At 36.9% G+C, this 21,233-nt stretch overlaps 1 protein-coding gene across 1 annotated transcript in view; it reads right to left on the reverse strand.

The window, feature by feature from the left end:
* Window positions 1-449: 449 nt before the first annotated feature.
* The window catches only part of PGM2L1 (phosphoglucomutase 2 like 1), a 50,174-nt gene continuing 29,390 nt past the window's right edge, over window positions 450-21,233 (reverse strand). The window contains exons 5-14 of the mRNA XM_080815700.1: window positions 19,611-19,694; window positions 12,848-13,041; window positions 11,823-12,012; window positions 11,408-11,505; window positions 10,574-10,754; window positions 8,293-8,386; window positions 7,629-7,758; window positions 7,182-7,371; window positions 3,678-3,811; window positions 450-1,888 (exon numbers count right to left, since the gene is read on the reverse strand). Coding sequence (XP_080671826.1) covers window positions 1,786-1,888; window positions 3,678-3,811; window positions 7,182-7,371; window positions 7,629-7,758; window positions 8,293-8,386; window positions 10,574-10,754; window positions 11,408-11,505; window positions 11,823-12,012; window positions 12,848-13,041; window positions 19,611-19,694 — 1,398 coding nt within the window. The 3' untranslated portion in view covers window positions 450-1,785. The remainder of the gene's footprint in view (window positions 1,889-3,677; window positions 3,812-7,181; window positions 7,372-7,628; window positions 7,759-8,292; window positions 8,387-10,573; window positions 10,755-11,407; window positions 11,506-11,822; window positions 12,013-12,847; window positions 13,042-19,610; window positions 19,695-21,233) is intronic.

Consider the following 21,233-nt stretch of genomic DNA (forward strand, 5'->3'; position numbering starts at 1 on the left):
ACACTTACTTAGCTGTCTATTAACTACAGTCATATGAGATCTAGCTATAGGAAAGGAAGGAACAAATTAACAATAGTGGCAATACAATAATTTGAAAATTATATTTGCACTATATGGATTCAAACAAATGTTAGCTGATAAGCTGCAACAAACCATACCATTATTTACTAAATAGTCTAATCAGTTTAAATGTTATATTATTATTATTATTATTATTATTTAGGAAATAAATACTCTAATACCAGTTATGTCCCATTAGCAATTTGTTTAGTATGATTATACCCAAGGCCTTGTTACTGTTACCTCTTAACTATATCACATGTGTTTATGTATTCTGTTGAGTTGTATAGGACAGGATACACTTTAAGAAAATTAAATAGTACTTCTCTACTAAGACATTTTTAGAAGACTGGAGAATCAACCAAAAGTGACCTTCCAAAAATTTTTTTCACGTTGAGGGGCGCCTGAGTGGCACAGTTGGTTAAGCCTCCGACTCTTGATCTCAGCTTGGATCTTGATCTCAGGGTCATGACTTCAAGCCCCACATTGGGCTCTATGCTGGGCATGGAGACTACTTGAAAAAAATAAGCAAAATTTTTTTCCACATTGAAAAAGATAAGTAATACTCTTGAGATCAGAAATTCTATAGTAGCCAGCAAGATGTTAGAATAAACTGGACTTAAAAAAAAAAAAAGAATAAACTGGACGTTAGTTTTAAAACATGTAGTTTTAGTGTTTGGTAACATCTAAAATCTGGATATTATATTTCTTAGTAAAATTAGATTAGGAATAAATCTACTTACAAAAATTTAATTCCGAAGTCAGGTTTATAAATAAATTCGGAGCTTCTTTCTCAGTTCAGAATTTTTTCTCTACCTGAAGGCTGTGATTATTGACACTTAATTCGTACAAGAAGATCCTTAAGCACAGTTACTTTGAATCTGATTTTATTAAGATTTTTATTTACATTCATAAGATTTTTAAGAGGGCAAATTGATTTGATATAGAGGGGAAGCACCTACATAGTTTGGTCTGAAATAACTGTCTGAAAATTAACTGATTAAATTATAGTCAATGCAGGAACACTGTTTTAATTCATACCATACCCTGAGAAGGCACTAAGAAATCTGACAAGAACGAAGCCACTAGGAGCATTGCCACTATTGTTTCATGTTCAGTAAACGTCAGAATTTTAAATACATACAATAAATTTACACTGCACCAAGAGCACCTGAAACACATATGGTAACATCTGTTCTAAGCTAGAAATACCCAATTTCAAATACTCTACACTTTGTAAGTTAATACCTATGATGTAATAATGATACTTTCCCACACTATGCTGGGAGCAATGCCATTTTCTTGTCAATTTTATAGATTAATTTCCTTAGCTAATTCGACAACTATATAACATTTATCTGCCTTTTTAAAAAACCGTGCTATACACAAGTACAATACGGAACTAAGCTTAATCACACTTTAATAAGAAAACTCACTTTTGTATCGGGTTTTTTCTTCTGTTAAAGGAAGAACAATGTGTTACTAGAATACTTTTAATGCAATGACATTTGTTCAAGATCATGAAAAAATTCAAATCCTTTCTCTCCAGATCATTTCCTTTCGAATTTATACAGTTTGTTTTGTCAGCCCAACAAAAGAAAGAAAATCGAAGTGCAAAGATACTTGACCAGATGAGATAGAGAATGCTAACACGACTTCAATGCATGGAATTCCTGGTTGTTCTGTTCCATGTGCCGGTGCCAAGTCATGGCGTACTGGTGTGCACTAAACAGAACGCCAGATCAGTCCATTTTTACTAGGCTCGAGAAAATTTTCAATCAAAGCTTCAATGAGTTTCCTCAATTCCTCTTCTAGGAAGGCAGTGTCACTGAAGAGAAAGATGGGGAATTTTGAAATTCTTGATTTTTACCACTTTAAATTTTGTTTAAATTGTTATAATTTTAAAAGGGGATGCTTAAACACTTTGTAAACCAAAAAGAAGTTCACTCCATTAAAACAAAACAAGACCAAAGTGGGGGGCGGGAATCACACACAAGAAAACACCATGATCACAAACTTAAGTTGTACGGCATTAAAGGGAGTTCCTTGGTACATGATACATGTATGAGTCTCGGTATATCTAGATTTTTCTCCTTGGTCAGGCAATTTAATGGTCCAGAACACCAATACCAGGTATTATACTAAAATGGCTTCCTGATACTTTGAAGAATACTCAGTAGATATTATGGGATGATACAGCATGACTCAGATACAGAAGGGGGATGGGACTAAAAAAATGAGATGCTTAAGAAATAAATACACATTTACAGGTATGTGCTTCAAAGTCATCACTGCTATTGACCAAAACATGTCTAGGAAAGCCTCTTTTCAACTGCCTTCATGGTCATTTGTTATTACTTTAATAATCATCCTTTATTTTTAACCAAATATAGCATTACCCTAATTTGGTTTCCTTTAAACTCTACTCTGAATGACTTTAGGACATCCTTTTTTGCCCCCAAAAGAAAATAAAAATCTCTTAAATGCAAAGATTTAGAGACATACAAAATAATGTACCTTGGAATCTGAAGGCAATTCCAAAGCATCTCTTTCCCAAAAATATACTGATGAGTGACAACATTATAGAAGGTACTTCTTTTAATAAGTGTAAATGGGCTCTGGAAGGCAGCTGTGCTCACCACTATACCACCAACGCTTAAGTGTAAATAGCCTTTGAATATGTTTATTAAAGTCAATTTAGTGACAATTCAGACTCTTAAAAGGAAATAAATTGGGCAGGTTAAGTCAAATCATATTAGATATATGAAATGAATGTTTGAACATAAATTATTTGTTGATCATTTCTTTAGGTTCAGCATATAACAGTTAAAGCTCACAGAACCTTCCCAGTAATAAAAATCTACCAAAATCTTAAAATTCAATTCCCAAATGGTTCAGCTGCTTTGGAAAACAGTCTGGCAGTTCCTCTGAAGGTTAAACACAGAACTACCATGTAATCCAGCAATTCTCCATCTACATATGGACCCAAGTGAAATGAAAACACGTCCACACAAAAACTTGTGCACAAATGTTTGTAGCACTGTTACTTTTAATGGTTAAAATGTGGAAATAACCCAATGTCCACCACCTGATAAAAGGATTGAAAAAAAAAAGCATTGTATCTATACAACAGAAAATTATTAGGCCAAGAAAACAATTTAAAAAAAAAAAGAATTAAGTGCTGATTCATGCTACAACACAGATGAACCTTGAAAACATCATGCTAAGTAGAAGATGCCAGTCACAAAGGGCCATATGTTGTATGATTCCATTTATATGAAATGCCCACAATAAGCAAGCCGATAATGACAGATAGTAGATTGGTGGTTGCCTAGGGCTACAGGGAGGGGGATGGCAAGGGACTGCTAATGGGTATGGGGCTTCTTTCTGAGGGGATGAAAATGTTCTAACATGGAATGTAGTAAAAAAAAAAAAAAAAAAAAGTGTAGTGATGTTTGCACAACTCTGAATATACTAAAAACCACTGAACTGTATGCTTTTAATGGGTAAACTGTACAGTATGTGAATTTAATCTCAATAGAGCCTATATATATATATATATATAAATATACAAATCTAAATATATATGTATATATATTTTAAAAGTCAATTCTCACCTCTGCTCAGGGGATGCACACATCTCCGCATAATACTTTATCTTTGGTTCTGTCCCACTTGTCCGAAGAGTAGCGACACAGCCATTTTGAAAAGTAAATGTAATCATTTGGCTGTTTTTACTCACAGGCAGTACCTATGCACAAGGTGAACAATGGCTTAGTTATACTTGGTACATTTTTCATTTTCAGGAGTTGTAAAATATATTCTACTTATGTGAGGTATCTAAAGGAGTCAAATTCATAGAAACAGGAGTCCAAGGTCATTGGCAAGAGGTGGGGGAAGAGGGAAGTGGGGAGTTGTTTAATGGGTATGGAGTTTCAGTTCAGCAAGATGAAAAAGTTCTGGACATCTGCTGCACAACAAGGTAGACAGAGTTAATACCAACAGACTGCATGTTCAAAAGTAGTTGTGGTGGTAGATTTTGTTATGCATTTTTTACAATTAAAAATTTGTTTTTTAAATTACAAAACACAAAAGATTATATACATAATAATTCATAAATATGCCATTTACTGAACATTTATAATAATATGGCGTTGGGTTATATACCTTACACACACGATCTCCAGGCCTCAGCAACAATCTTCCAGAGTAAATATTAACTGCCAATTTACTGACATGGCTCAAAAAGAGTAAATGACCTGGTCAAGGTAATCAGCTAAAGTGGCAGAGCAAGAAGTTTGAGCCAGGCCTATGTATCACAGTCCAAACTGCCTCTGTGTTGGCAAAGGGCTTTACAATTTCGAAGCACTTTCATAGACAGTTTATCAGTTGTCTCCAAAGCAGACTGCATGTGTCCTAGAGGGCAGGCAAAATAATCCACTGACTGGGGTACAAAAAAATTTATATTTTTTACCTAAAAGTTAAAAAAGGAAATGAATCTTTACTGATGTTGAACACACGGATTCATACTAATACTCCTTCTGTGAAGGTATCTTGGGGGAACTGTGGGGGTTGTACTAGGACAGAGGTGCCTTTCAACAGGGGTCTGAGCCTGATCCTTTCTTTGAAACCCCTCCCTCAGTTACAGGTACTACTATACACCAGTTGCTTAAGACAGAGACCTTTCTCCCCTCTTTTTCACTCACAGGCCATCAACTAGCAAGTCTTGTCTATTCTAGTCTTTAACTCAACTTTGTCCAACTCTCTCCACCACTAGTGCTACTAGATTTAATTCGGGCTCCCATCATCTCTCATCCTGATTCCTGAAACAGCGTAATAACTGAACTTCCTGCCTGGGAGTTTGCCTCTCTCTGACCCCCATACCATATGTGCCATTCCTCCTCAAACTCCACACTACAGTGTAGAGAACTCTTGGTGGTTTTTTGGAGGAGAACATGCCTTCCTACCTCCAGACCTAGCACTCGGTGCTTCCTTTGCCTGAATACCCACTGTTCCTCCTACATCTGGATAACTCTTACTCATACTCAGCTCACAGAAGTCCTCTAGAAGGTCTTCCATAAGCCTCCCAGATCTGAGCAAGGGTTCTTCCTATGCTCTTCCATGGCACCTTACACACCCCCGGTCCGTTTCATTTTGTAAAGTAATCCCTGCTTACTTCCATTTCCCCACTAGCCTCTTGAGTGCAGAAACAGTGGCTTTGTCATTGCTCCTTCTCAGTGTGCCTACACCTGTGGCACTGAATGGCTTTGATAAATGCCTGTTGAACACACAGAGAGCAATTTGGAGTGTGAAGAAAACACTCAGGAGGTCTTTGACACCATGTGACCGCTGGGGTAAATTAACAATGTCTGTAGTACCTGCCTTACAAAATTGTTGTAAGCATCTGTGGAGAGCAGATAGAAAAGTACTTTGAATAAGGAATATCCTAAACCTTAAAGGGGGTTAATAGGAAAAAAGCATCACAACAAGAACTACTCCTAAGCACAACATTAGTGAAATAAAAAGAAGCAAAACATTTGGTTCGACTCTTCAAGTAGTTTACAAAGACAGAAAAATAGATGCCAACAACTGGGAATGAATATTTGCTGATTAGATGAATAGATACAAAAGGAATATGAGCTATATTCTATGCAAGAAATGACAGATATTCCAAAATATATTATGCCCGTAGCATCTTGAGACAACATCAGAACATTATAAGTGGAAATTTAGTCTAATAATCCTAACAATAACCAAATACATATGATCAGCAATTTATGGCATTTATTTTTTTAGAAGATTTTACTTATTTATTTATTTATTTATTTTTAAGATTTTATTTATTTGCGAGAGAGAGAGTACACACAAGCAGGCAGAGAGACAGGCAGAGGCAGCGAGAGAACCAGGCTCCCTGCCAAGCAAGGAGCCCAATGCGGGACTCAATCCCAGGACCCTGGGATCATGACCTGAGCCGAAGGCAGCGGCTTAACCAACTGAGCCACCAGGTGTCCCTATTTATTTATTTGACAGAGAGAGAGAAAGCAAGAGCAGGAACACAAGCAGGGGAAGTTTGAGGGAGAAGCAGGCTCCACACTGAGCAGGGAGCCTGATGCGGGGCTCAATCCCAGGACTCTGGGATCATGATCTGAGCTGAAGGCAGCTGCTTAAGGACAGAGCCACCCAGGCGCCCCAATCTGTGGTGTTTAAATATTTGTTGAGCACCTACCACAAAAGCAGGAGCTTTGACAGGCATGGAGGTATGTCAGAAATGGATCTGACATGCACAACACAATGATAACAATAAAATAGAAAGTGATAAATGACAAGAGGAAGGCACAATATATAATGAAACCTTAGGAGGAAGATATCTAATTACGGGACCTGGAGGGTATGTGCAGGAGGTGATATCTGCCTGAAGTCTTAAATAATGGCTGAGGTGTGGACCTGCCGCAGTAGGAAGGAGAGGCAGATTGGGGAAATAGCTTGAGCAAAAACAGAGAGATTTTCATTTTCATGTCTTTAAAGATTTTACTTATTTATTTGAGAGAGAGAGATAGCCAGAGAGAGGAGGGCAGGGTTAGGGGGGATGGTGAGGGGGAAGCAGACTCTCTGCTGAGGAGCCCCAACTTGACTCTCAATCCCAGTACCCTGGGATCGTAGCTTGAGCCAAAGGCAGACAACTAACTGACTGAGCCACCCAGGTGCCCCCAAATACAGAAATTTTTCATAAAAATGTATTCATATAAGAAACTATAAGTTGCTCTATTTGGCTGCAGGTGTAGGGACTAAGGTTGAAAAGGGAAGTTGCAAATAGAAAGGTGTAATGGTGAGCTTTGAAACAAAAGGCTTTTAGACTTTATTTTCAACATCACACATTCTCCCTCTCTCCGTCCCTTTCTCTTTTTGTCTAATTCTCTTTCCCACCTCCCAGGGAGGAGCATACACTTGGGGAGAGAGGAGGACAGGATCAGAGGCAGGGAGCCTGTTAGTGGGATTATAACCGCTCTGAAGAAAAACAATGAATCCCAGTTTCAAGACATTCACAGGCTTGAACTTCCACTATTTTATTATAGTACAAAGTACTACAAATTGTTAAACTTAAACAAAAAAGGGGTACTTACTGATTTCTTATTAGGCTGGCTGCTGTCATAGCCAGTGGTAACATCCCGTATGTGCAATATAGCAAATGTCCCACAGAATTTTGGATATTCTTTTGGAGAATCAAAATTGCGAAGCCTTTCAAATATACTTTTGATGGTACTTGGATCATAACACAAGAAATATGAAGTTTTTGAAATATGATAACCATATCTGCACAAAGATTTAAAGTGTTAAAGTCAGATTTCAGATAACTCTTCAGAAAAGTATAGATTAAAGATAAGCAAAAAAAAAAAAAAAAGATAAGCCTATTACAGTATTACATAGAAAGTGGCAGTCTTTACTTCAGTTTTAGAACTTTTTAGAAAGGACTAGCTGTTTTCAAAACCAAATTTAGAAAGCTAAAAGTAGGGCCCCCAAAATGAGAAGTTTGGCAATTGAAATGAGAAATTCATAATAACAGAACTTACTTTTCATAGACCTTAATCAGCTGCTGTTTCAATGTTATATTCATGGTTTCCAGGTAAGCTGCCATCTCGGCAGCAACTACGGCTGCACTCACCCCATCTTTATCCAAAACCGAAGTGCCACACAGAAAACCTAAGAATTAAAACACATTTTTATTTTTTTTTAAGATTTTTATTTATTTGAGACAAAGAGAGAGCATGCAGGAGCAGGGAAGAGGAGTGGGGGAGAGGGAGAAGCAGGCTCCCCATTGAGCAGGGAGCCAGGACAAAGGTGGGGCTCGAACCCAGGACCCCGGGATCATGACCAGAGCCAAAGGCAGACGAACGCAGATGCCTAACCGACTTAGCCACCCAGGGGCCCCTTAAAACACATTTTTTAAAAAGGGGAAAACTTAAGCCTAAAATAATTTCAATAGTTTTACATTTCTTCAGAAGAACCAATGAATTTAAGAGCCTACTGACAGATGAAGCCCACTGATACTGAAGGTACTTAGGGGACTTTTAAGGGTCTTCCCCCCAACTCCCCCCCCAAAAAAAGTGCATCTACATATTTCTGAGTTCTCTGTGGTTTTTACAACTCAAAAGACAAAACCAGAAGACAAAATTTCCTCTCCATAGAATTACTACACTTAAAAAAATGCTCTCATTCAAATTTCAAATTACATACCAATTGACTCCTCAAATGCAAAAAGGACTTCTTTCCCATTTTCCAGGAGGTCTTTTATCCTACTTCCAATCCATTTAAAACCTGGTAATGTTTCCTGAAATGAAGAGAAGGCCATTCTAAGTAAGTGACTCCTCATAAACATATAGAAAGGCCTCTCACTAAATGCATGTAACCCTTTCATAGTGATCTCTAATGGCTTTTGGTCCACACAGATTTATATCGTACTAAGCACATAGCCAGGAAGTGCTCAGATTCATATTGCCACGACTGATAACCTACTATTTATTGAGCACAGAAATAGCTGACTTACACCAAATAGAATCCAACATCTTTAAGTGGGGATCCGGACAGTCACAGAGTAACATAAATACATACAGATATTATGATTATCTACTATTTATCAAGCATCATTAACAGGCGCTTTATATCATTGTCTTTTTTAATGCTCATAAAAACTCTGTTGCTGAAACACAGGCTCAGAGGCTCAGTGAGTTTGCCTACGACTATGCTGTAAATAAGAGATGGAGCCAGGATTCTCAGAAACTGTCCTTGGGGCTATTATAAGTACAATATAAGAGAACCTATGAAGCTTGTGATTTAGTCCCCCTTAGGTTTTTAATGATGCACTTTCATCATTAGCACAGTGTATGCTTTAACCAAGTGTCCCTTACCATAACACCATGGAGTAAATAAAACCAAGAAAGTTACTAAGCCCTTCTTTTTTTGTTTTTTTTTTAATTTTTTTATTTTTTTATAAACATATAATGTATTTTTAGCCCCAGGGGTACAGGTCTGTGAATCGCCAGGTTAACACACATCACAGCACTCACCATAGCACATACCCTCCAGCCCTTCTTTGTAATTAGGTTCAAGGACTTTTTGTCTGATGAGCTACTGTTCACTTTAAAGACATGAGCTGTTGTAGAGTCAACAGAAAGTGCATATGATAGACACGGACTCTAGAACTCACCATTGTAACTTAACGATTCCCAATTTACCTCTCTACTTCCTCAGTGGGAAAAAAATAAAGCGAAAACCTTTGCTGCCATCCCCAGAACCAACAAAAAACACAAGGAAGCAAATTTATAATACTGGTCTTTAGGATCATGTTCTCTTTTGTGCTCATTATACATTTTTTTTGCCATAAATATTAATGAGGAAAATGTTAACATTACCGTAATTCAAAATCTTAGGCTTGAATAAATTTTCAGTTTCTGCTCTTTAGCAATTTGTTGTTGTTGTTTTTAAGATTTTATTTATTTATTTGACACAGAGAGAGCGATCACAAGTAGGCAGAGAGGCAGGTAGAGAGAGAAGGAAGCAGGCTCCCCACTGAGCAGAGAGCCTAATGCGGGGCTTGATCCCAGGACCCTGAGATCATGACCTGAGCCGAAGGCAGAGGCTTAACCCACTGAGCCACCTAGGCACCCCTATTGTTTTTTTTAAGTAGGCTCCGTGCTGGGTGTGGAGCCCAACACAGGGCTTGAACTCACGACTGTGAGATCAAGACCTGAGCTGAGATCAAGAGTTGGACGCTTAATGGACTGAGTCACGCAGGCACTCTGGTATTTGTATTTTTTTTTTTTAAGCCTGAGATTGCAAGTTCTATTTCATTAAAACAGGTATAGTTGTGTGTGTTTTTTTTTTTAATTCAGCCAATTAGTGTTAAGACCTATAGCTTGGCTGTGGCTCAAGAAAAATGCCCAGAGGTGACATCTGCAGATACTTGACAAAGATGATGGAGGAAAAGCAATTTAATTGGCATCAGTCCCAGAAGCTATAGAAATTGTTAGCTTAACTCTCTAAGGCTCACAAAAGTTAATGATCTGTGCTGAGAGAGAGTTATTACTTGTTTTTTGGATACAGAATCATTAGGTCTTAACTTACAATTTAGAAGACTAAGTTTCTTAAGACTGAACTTGAAGAGCCTAAATAATGGTCAATGATACCTATAATTTTTTGGAATGGAGTTTATGTTACTGATGAGGTCACTAGGTGCCAGATTTTCTTAGTATGAAAACCAGATTTTGTTGTATGAAATAATAAGCATTAATGCAATTTTTAAAGAATATCTTATCTCAGTTCCAGAAATTCACATACTGGATGGATGGACTTGGCTTAAGGTGTCTAAACTGTCACAAGATTAAGCAAGTGTTAACATAATTAGAAAAAAGGGGAGGATTTTAAATCAAGTCAATACAAGTTACTTTCGGTGGGGAGGTGGCTTTAATGTATAGAAATTGATTTAGAAAAGTAGCACGCAGATATTCTCTGTTCTTACTTCAAAATGAAATCCTTCTTTAAGTGCAATTGCCTTCAAAATTTTGGAAGAGACTGTGGTGGCTAACATATAAACATTCTTCACATCAGCATTTCTTGATGTATTTTTCTTCCAGCAGTCAAACATCCACCACCCAAACAAAGCTGCCAACTCGTTCCCTGTGAAAACTTTCCAATGACCACTGTAGAGAGAATGAAGATTCAAGTCAAGACTTTTATAACTTCTCATTAAAATTTCTTGACACTTAGACATATAAATTACCATCCTTCATGTATGAAAATCCAAAAGGCTATTATATGAAATTTTTGAGAAAACATTTAGGATTATTTCTAGCTCAGCAGGGGTGAATTTAGAGTAGAAATGGCAACAACGTCTGTTGAAAAATTATTACACTGTAACTTTTGTTCTCTTACTTAATGAAAGAAAAGTTATAATATGATGTCCTATCTATATAAGGACATTTGTCACAACATATAAGGGCAAAAATACACTGCAATCCAAAGAACCAAGATTAGAAAATGATTATATTGATAAAGCAATCTGTTGGGATATCATGTCATTTTATAATATTTTAAACAATATTAAGTGTTCACGGTGCAATATTAAGTGGGAAACAAGATATAAAAATATATGTAGCATGATAATAATTTTATAAAAACAAATATGTCTTAAGGAGATGTCAAAATATATACCTAGGGGTTATCTTTGGATAGTGGACTTAACAGGAGATTTATTTTCTTAATATTTTATTATTTTGAATAAGCCTATAAGACTTAAAATCAAAACCTCTTTTTCAAAGCTTAAGCTTTTAATTAAATAACAGGCTTTACTTACTTCTCCTGAAGTTCTGCCACTGCCAGCCGGTCTGCGTCAGGATCTGTAGCTAGCACGATGCGGGCATTTTCTTTCTCTGCCAGTCTCAAAGAAAGTTCCTGAAATAATGAGCCAAATCACCAGATTGTATTCCAGATGTTAAATTCAATGTTAATACTCCTACTTGTAGGCACTATGTTAGTTGACATAAATTTTAGAATGAATACAGTTTGACTAAATTTAGTAAATAAGCCTAGAAGTAGGGATATCCACCACAGAGATTTCAAATAAAACAGACTATATGGCTCCAATAGAAATTAAATTACGTCAACAAAGGTGGTTTCTGCCTTTGTAAGTAATCTTTGAATTGTCAATGAGTTCTATTTGATGAAGTTTAATACACTAATAATAATTTAAATAAAGGAAAAAAAAATACCAGCACAGATTCTCCTTCTTCAGGATTTGGGCATTTAACGGTAGAAAAGTCTGGATCAGGATCTTTTTGTTCTGGTACTGGAATTGGAGGCTTAAAACCAAACACCTGAAAAGCCAACTGCACATAGTCATGTCCAACCCCATGGAAAGATGTATGTACGAATTTCAAGGTGGTCTTTGAGTTTAATTCCCTGTAGAGGAAAAGAATTAGTCAATCGATCTCATAAAACTTGGTACTTGTGGTAAAATTAAAATCAGTTATAGAGAAGAAGCTAAAATCTATTTTTTCAGATGAAGAAAAGATACTCAGCAAGCCAGCGGCTTTCTAGCAATAGCGTTAGCTATTTATGAAATAGTTATGAAAATATGGAAATAAGGCAAAATCAAATTTTAGAGAAAATTTCCTAATCTCATATAGAGAATACATATATTTAGCTATAACTTTAACAGTGTTATTAGTAATTAGTAATTAATATACTATACAATTCATCTATTTAAAGTGTACAATTCAATTTCACTGTATTCATAGATTATTCATCCATTACCATAATCAATTTTAGAAAATTCTCACTATTGCCAAAAGAAACTCTACCCCAGAGCCGCCATCCCCTAAACATTCCCATTCCTCCTAGCCATAGGCAATCACTAATATACCCTGTCTGTTTCTATCTCTATAGATTTGCCTTCTCTGGACATTTTATATAAATGGAATCATATAATATGTGGTCTTTTGTGATTGGCTTCTATCACTGGGCATGTTTGCAAAGTTCATCTATGTTGTGGTATGTATCAGCATTTCTTTTTACAGCTGAATAATATTTCATTGTATAGATACAGCACAGTTTATTTATCCATTCATCGGTTGATGGATATCTGGGTTATTTCCACCTTTTAACTATGGTGAATGGTAGGATTTAGCTAGCCTTTTAAAATAATGAACAGCCAACACATTTTTATCCCTGTTTCTTTTCTTTATTTGTTAATCTTCTTATATGGTAATGTTATCCCTATATTTCCATTGGATACCTGTGAAAACAGATCTTTTTAAGATCTTCCATGTATCTTCTGCAAATGTCCTGCAGAGGATCTCTCTTCAGTGGGCTGGTATCCACTAAATTATCATTCCAGGAACCATTCCAAGGTTCCACACATTCTTCTATACATTTCAGAATTTCTTTATCATGAGGAGATGTGATCTGAGCACCATTTTCCCAATAAACCTAGATGGTAGGTAAATATAGCTATAAGTACTTGAAATGTTGGCCAGATATTTTTAGCTACAGTAGAGATATTTGGCTTTATATAGAAGTGTTCCAAGTTAATTAAGTAGAAAATATCAACATGGGACTAATTTAATACCAAAGGATGTCCATGATAATGATTCTACAGGGACTCTTCAATAAAGTGATAATGTATTATTTTCATTTTTAGAAGTGTACTTTAGTAAGAGTACAAGTAAAATATAATCAGGGCATCAGTATGACAGCATATTAATATGCATATGCCGTAGTATCCAATCATACTCTTAGATTTATAACTATATACTAAAGATAATCTAAGAAATCATGGATATCCATAAAATTTCATACTATAAAATTTTAGCATTAAGTAGTTCTGTAATAAAGAAGCAGTTGTTTTTCAGATATAAATTAAAGTAGAATACATGTCATACCAGACAGTGTCTATATCAGGAAATATAATTAGCATGTTAATTATTACATATACATTTCAGTATATGTGTTTTCAGTACTTAATGAATGAAAATACATTTCATTAAGCTGTCAGTTTGCCAAGTATTTTGATCAACAAGACATTAGGAACAGTTAACAAAAAAAAAATCAATAAAGTGTATTTCTATAATTCATAGGATCTCAAATTTAGAAGACACTTTGCTTAGAGAATATCCATAATGACTTCTACCAAATATATGACAGGACTACCCTCTTCTGCCTCCTGAATGAAGGAAAGAAGAATACATTTGAATATGTACTATGTACTAAGCTCTGTGTCAAACAAGATGGTAGACTAGACGACCTGAAAATTCTCACTCTGTAAACATTTTGAAATGTTAGCTAATGTTAGAAAAACATTATCTAAAATGCATAGGTCAGTTCATAAGAAGAAAAGGGAAAACTCCAGGCAGCAGGAAAAAAGGAAAACCAGAGTGATAAAAGGTTGTGGAGCTGATGCTGTGACTGCCTGGGGTTTGGGAACTGTCTATTTATTTGGTATTTGAGTTGTAATACCCATGTGGAAGGTAGGAAATTGGAGACCTGAGACTCCCCCATCCCCGAACAGTGGAAATACAGAATAGAAGTCCTGCCCATTATTATAGAAAGGTGTTGAGGAAGGATGTGTGTTCTGGGGTATTTTTAAAAACTTTCAAATCTGCGATCTCAGTTAATATAGAAATTGCTCCCAGTCAGTGAAACTCCTGGTTCCTGCAGAAATTAGAAAACCAAACCAAACCAAACCAATAACTGCTCTGAGTGATGTTCCCACATTCCAAGCCACAAAAAAGATTCTATCCATAGGCCCTGAAGGTTCACCATGAAAACTTATAAAACATGAGAAAAAACTCCTAGCCTTTCTCCTTGCCCATTTCTTCTTGCCTTTGTATATGGATGTGATGCCTAGAGGTATAACCATTATATGATGTTCACATTTGAAGGAAAGGCCAAAAAAAAAAACTGCAAAGAGATGCCAGGCCCAACAACACTGAGCTATAGAATCCCGCTAGTAGCCACCTACCCTGGACTTAACTTCATGTGTGAGAAATAAATTCCTATCAGCTTAAACTGACAGAAAAACCCGTAAGTTTTCCAAATCTGTAGCAGAAAGTATCCCTATCTGATATAATAAAAGAAAAATTCATGCAACAAAATATACCCATAAACAAACTTTAAAAGAAGTATTTGAAAGGGGCGCATAGGTGGCTCAGTTGCTTAGGCGTTTGACTCTTGATTTCAGCTCAGGTTATGATCTCAGGGTCTTGTGATGGAGTCCTGCCTTGGGCTCCACACTGAGCATGGAGCCTGTTTAGGATTCTCTTTCTTCCTCTCCCTCTGCCCCTCCCTCCCAATCCCATTTTCTGCCTCTTTAAAAAAAATTTTTTTTCTTAAAATATGAAAGACCTATTAAAAATATTTAAAATGTTACTGAAATATATAATAGAAGCCTTGAAAGAACAGAAAGATACATCCTGTTCATGAATGAAGAGACTCAATAAATATTATAAAAATACTGAAGCTTCCTAAATTAATCTACAAATGAAATAGGATACCAATAAAAATGCCAAAATAACTTTTTCCCCAAAATGGAAAAAATATAATAATATCATGCATGGAAAAATATAAATAAAGTCATGATATGGGGGGGAAATACCTGCAAAATATTGAGGTATTTTGATGATGAGGTATATTTGATGACCAAGAGCTAATTTTTATATATAAAGTGTTCCCACAAATCACTAAGAAGAAGAGCAATAATCCAAGAGAAAAATGGACAAAACCTTTAACAGACATCTCAGGAAAGGGAAAACAAATCTAATGCAAATAAATGAAAAGATGTTCTACCTTACTCCTAAAACAGGTGCAGATTAAACATAACACTCATCTATCTGATTGGCAAAGACCAAAATGATAATATGGGAGGTATGGGATAAAGACCCTTTTACGCTGTTAGGGAAAGTATCAGTTGGTACAACCACCTCAAATAAAGAGTGACATACTGCTTTGACTCAAAAGTTTCACTTCTAGAAATTTATTCTATAGATCAACAATGCCATAGAAATACAATGTGAGCCACAAATACAAGCCACTTACATAATTTTAAAGTTTCTAGTAACCACATTAAGATAAAAAGAAACAGCATAATTAATAGTAATATACTTCATATAGCCCAATATATCCAAAATATTATCATTTCAACATGTAATCAATATAAAATTAACGAAATACTTTACATTCTTTTTTCATAGTAAGTCTTTGAAATCTGGTGTGTATTTTACACTTTCAGCACACCTCAATTCAGACTAGTCATAGTTTAAATGTTCAATAGCCATAGGTGGCTAGTGGCTACAATATTGGACAGTGCAGCAGATGAAAAAACTACAAGCAACAGCTAACATTTATTGAGCACTGGGCATTTTTCCTGCAATATCTCCTTTAATCCTCACTCTCACTCTGTGACCTTGGTTCTAGTATTATCACTATTTTGCAGATGGGGAAACTAAAGCACAGAGAAATGGGGGCGCCTGGGTGGCTCAGTGGGTTGAAGCCTCTGCTTTCGGCTCAGGTCATGATCCCAGGGTCCTGGGATCGAGCCCCACATCGGGCTCTCTGCTCCGCAGGGAGCCTGCTTCCTCCTCTCTCTGCCTGCCTCTCTGCCTACTTGTGATCTCTGTCTGTCGAATAAATAAATAAAATCTTTAAAAAAAAAAAAAACTTTAAAGCACAGAGAAATGAACTTCCACAGGCTTCTGAGTTGCACAGACAGGTTTTATTTCTTTATTTTTTAAATATTTTATTTATTTATTTGAGAGAGAGAAAGAGAGAGAGAGAAGCAGGCTCCCCACTGAGCAGGGAGCCCAATGCACAGCTTGATCCCAATATCCTGGGATCATGACCTGAGCCAAAGGCAGACGCTTAACCTACTGAGCCACCCAAATATCCTACAGTCAGGTTTTAAACCCAACCCAAAGTTCTAACTACTATTCCATACTGATTATATAAATCTACTTGCACATATGAACAAAGACATATGTAGAAGAACATTCTTTGTAGCACTGTTTATAAATAGCAGAAGATTAGAAAAATGAACTGTTCACCAACAGAGGATTGCTTAAATAAATCAGGATTGTGGAGAGCCTGGGTGGTTTAGTCTGTTAAACATTCCACTCTTCATTTTGGCTCAGATCATGATCTCAGGGTCATGAGATTGAGCTCCACGTTGGGCTCCATGCTCAGCATGGAGTCTGCATGAGTGAGATTCTTTCTCTCTCCCTCTCCCTTTGTCCCTTCCCCCACCTATGTGTTCTCTTCCCCACTGAGCAGGGAGCCTGCTTCTCCCTCTTCCTCTACTCTTCTCTGCCCTTCTCCTGTTCTCTCTCTCTCAAATAAATAAATAAAATCTTTAAAAAAATAAATAAAATAAAATAAATCAGGATTTGTTATATAGACTTTTAAAGACGAATGAGGCAGACCTATCTCCCTATCAATTGACTAAGAGAATGATCTCTAAGATTGTTTCATACTGTTGTGTGAAAAAAGCAAGGTGCAGAACACTCCATATAGTACTCTGCCATTTATGGGGGAAAAAATGTAGGAGTGAGAGTGACAAATACATATATGATTACATGTGCTGGGGGGAAACTAAAACCAGAAACAGTATTTGGTTCTGAAAAGGGGTATGGGGCAGGTGGAGGGGGAGGAATGGGAGAGATACTTTTTACGTTTAACTTTATACACTGTTTAACTTTTATCCTTCTTAACTTCTGCATATATTTTAAGGAAAAAAAAAAAACCAACCTTTGAGGCTTTCCTATGTGACAAATATGTTCACCAGCAATGAACATCAAAACAGACCAAGTCCCTTCACCCATGAGTTTATATTGGGGAACAGGGTTGGAGAAGGTCAAACAAACAACTCAATAAAGAAAACAATTCATTCTCAAGAAAACAGATCATCAGACAGCGATAAGCTCTGTGAAGGAAATAAACAAGATGATGAGAAAGTCATTGAGGGAAGCCACTTCAGATAAGGTGGCCTGGGAAGGTCTCTTCAAGGAAATAACATCTGGGCAGGAACCTGAAGGATGAAAATAAACAAATCTGCAAGATGAAGGCAAGAGCAATGCTAGCAGAGCCAAAACCATTTACAAAGGCTCAGAGATGCGAGAGGGCCTGGTATACTGGCAGACGAAGGAACAGGAAGAAGTGGGAGTGTGACTAGAACACAGTGAGCACAGAAGAGGAATGAATGAAATTAGGCTGGAGAGGTAGGCAGGAGACAGTCCTGTAAATGCCAAGGTAAGGAGCTTGGATTTTATTTGGAGAAGGAGAAGTCACTGGAGAATTTTAAGCAGGGAAGTAACATGACCTGTTCATATTTTCGAAAATCATCTGGCTGCTTGATGGAAAATGGATTTTAGGGAGAACAATGGGAGCGGGGAAGAGACCAGCCAGGATGCTGTAGCTCTGAGAGAAGAAAACCATGCTTTAGAACGGTGGAGGTAGAAGAAGTGAGCAGAAGCAAACATATTTCAACTACATTTTAGATGTAGAATTTGTAAAACCTGTTAGTGAGTGAAATGTTAGGAGTGAAGGGAAAGGAGTAATCGAGAATAATTTTTGGTTTTTATCTGGGTGAGTGGTAGTGTCAATCTACAGAGATGGGGAAGAATGGGAAAGGAACACATTGGGGCATATATGTGAGAGGCTGTAGGGGAATTAAGGCTTCTATTCTAGAGACACTAATTCTGAAATGTCTCGTAGACATCCCAATGGATTTAGGAGTCTCATCTGATGTCAGAGGAGAGATCTGGGTTCTCAGCTCTCTTTGACAATTAACTTCTCCTTCCTTGCAATTCTCTTCTTCTCCCTTTGGTTTTGATGGCACTAATCTCTTCTGGTCTTTCTCTGCACTTCTTTCTTCCTTCCCTTGAAGTTGGTATTCCCTGGGGATCTCTTTTGGGCTTGTTTTTTACTATATACTATCTCTGGGCCACATATCCAAGTAAAAGACTTCCAAATACCCTTACATGTTCTAATATATATCATGGCCCCCAACTCTGTAACTTCAGCTTAGATTTCTCCCCCAGGCAACAGATCTATATATCCAATTGCCTACAGGATGTTGCTACCTGGATGACCCACAAATACCTCAAACTCAGTATGTCCCAAACTGAACTAATCATGGTTCTTCTTTGCCTCTGTGCATGGTAACACTACCCATTTAGCTAGCCAGGGCCCAAATCTTGAATTAGTATTAAATCTTCTTTTCCTGGGGCACCTGGGTGGCTCAGCGGGTTCAGCCTCTGCCTTCAGCTCAGGTCATGATCCCAGGGTCCTGGGATCGAGCCCCGCTCTCTGCTCGGCGGGGAGCTTGATTCCTCTTCTCTCTCTGCCTGCCTCTCTGCCTACTTGTGATCTCTGTCAAATAAATAAATAAAATCTTTAAAAGAAAAATCTTATTTTCCCCAGTAAAACAGAGTTCCGTGTATCTGAAGACCTCCCATACAAGAAGAAAAACAAATATAAGGTCATGTACTCATCACCCAGGAACCCCAAACGCTGGCTCAATAATGTGCTGTATCCTCTCTTGCCAGTCTTCACCCTTCTCCACCCTGCTTTCTGCCATGGAAGCTGACACATCACATGGATCCTATGTCCCAGTAGAAGACTGGAGGGAAAGGAGAATAAGATCAAGTTTCTCTCGCTCTCCTCCTGCAAACTCTCATTCATTCTTTGACTTCGTTTCTAAAATGGTAGACGGGGTGGATTTGGGGATAGGATGGGGATATCAAAGGCAGGAAGATACTAGAAGCAAAAAGACCACTGAAGAGATTTTCATAGTCATACACGTTGAGAAGTAATAAAGGTCATTAGGGAAACACATCCTTTGAGGGCTGGTCTTCATGTTTTTATCTGCCCGTCCCCAACATCTAAGCCTGCTCCTCAGCAATGAGAATATACTCAGCATATATTATTTTAAAAAATAAAAATAAAAATAAATAAATAGATAAAATAAGAACTGTGAAATAAGCAAATGTCGGGAGTCCCAGGTTTACCTTGTATCCATTGTCTTCTTTGCGGTTGTGAGAAGCAGTAATCATCACACCTGCAACTGCTTTGAGCTCCTGGACTGCATATGGCTGAAAAAACAGTAACGCCATAATTCCATTCTGCTTTCCAGCTACTTACACATTTGATATAAGAATAACCTTGATTAAGTAACAGGAGAAGGCATGAAGACATAAACAGCCTATGATTTCAACAATCAACTCCAGATACACTGGCCGAGATATAGCTAAAGCCATGTAACTGTCAGGTCACCAGTAGCCACTTAGCTGTTAGACTGAATGGCTTTTTCCTTCTAGTCTAATTTACCTTAGCCCTATAAACTTTTCTTTTCTTTTTTTTTTTAATTTAACAGATATTTAAGGAACACTTACTATATGCCAGACTCTGGAAATATTAATTATGAATATAACCTTAAAAATGTTAGTTTTGGGAGTTAATTTAGGAATCACCTAATCTATCACATTTTACACATTATAAAATCATAAGGGAGAAGATTCAAGGGTAGAACAACATAGGTCTACTGACTTCCAATTTGAAGGTCTTTATATATATTCCATGACCCTTATAACGTATACAGGTCAAGTCACCATCTTCTCTCCCAAAGTTAATTTCCAGGTTAGATTTCCCTTTTTCTCTGTAGTAGTTACTATTTGTCAGCCTAGGATGTCCCTCCTACCCCTTCTACCGTCACTTCTGATTTCTCTTCTCCTGGCCATAGGGAACAAAAGATCCAGGTCTGACCAGAGTAATTTATTCCCCTGATGATAGGATTCAGAGACTGGCTCATAACCACCCAAGCCTGGTCAGAGTCCTTCCCCAAGATGTTTCTTCTGCAGCTAGTCAAAGAGAATTGCCAAGGAGGACCGCTAAAAATATCTTCCCTACATATTAGAGTAAATCTACCTGTAATGAGAGAGGAAGGCTAACACACCGGAATTGATGGTACTTGGAATTGGCAACCCAATGGCAGAATCCTACAGACATGGTCTAGATTTCTGAACCCTTCCTGTTTTCTGTCATTCATTAGAGCTAATTGTTTAGTGATTCTTTCACTTCTTTGAACGACTCAGTATATTTCCAGGGAATCACTAGAATGGTTTCTAGAGACGTTATCTATTCCTCAAATATTTGGGAAAACTGGCCTAATAAAATTATCTGGACCTGCCATTTTTAATTTGAGAAGATTAAAAAAAAAATACCAGTTGAATTTCTTTAATGGTTATAAGTCTCTTCAGGTTTTCTATTTCTTACTAGTTTTGATGTATCAATTATTCTAGGAAATTGGCTAATTTCATCTAAGCCTTCACATTTATTTGCATTATGTTCAGAATACTGTGTTTTTCTTAATCTCTAATATATATATATTATGCTCCCTTTTAATCTGTCATATTTTTTTTTCTTGAGCATCTTTGCCAAAGTTTTGTCTATTTTTATTAGTCTCTTCAGAGAGTCAACTTCTGCTTTTATTCATACCCTGTTTTTAAAATATTTCTATTTAATTGATTTTTTCCTTAGACCTTCACCATTTTCTTTCTTTTACTTTATTTAGATTTAATATGTTTTGACTATAACATACTAAGCTCTTTATTTTTTCATCCTCCCTTTTTCTA

Source organism: Martes martes (genome assembly GCF_963455335.1).
Source record: "Martes martes genome assembly, chromosome: 10".
In the NCBI taxonomy this organism is placed as follows: Eukaryota; Metazoa; Chordata; class Mammalia; order Carnivora; family Mustelidae; genus Martes; species Martes martes.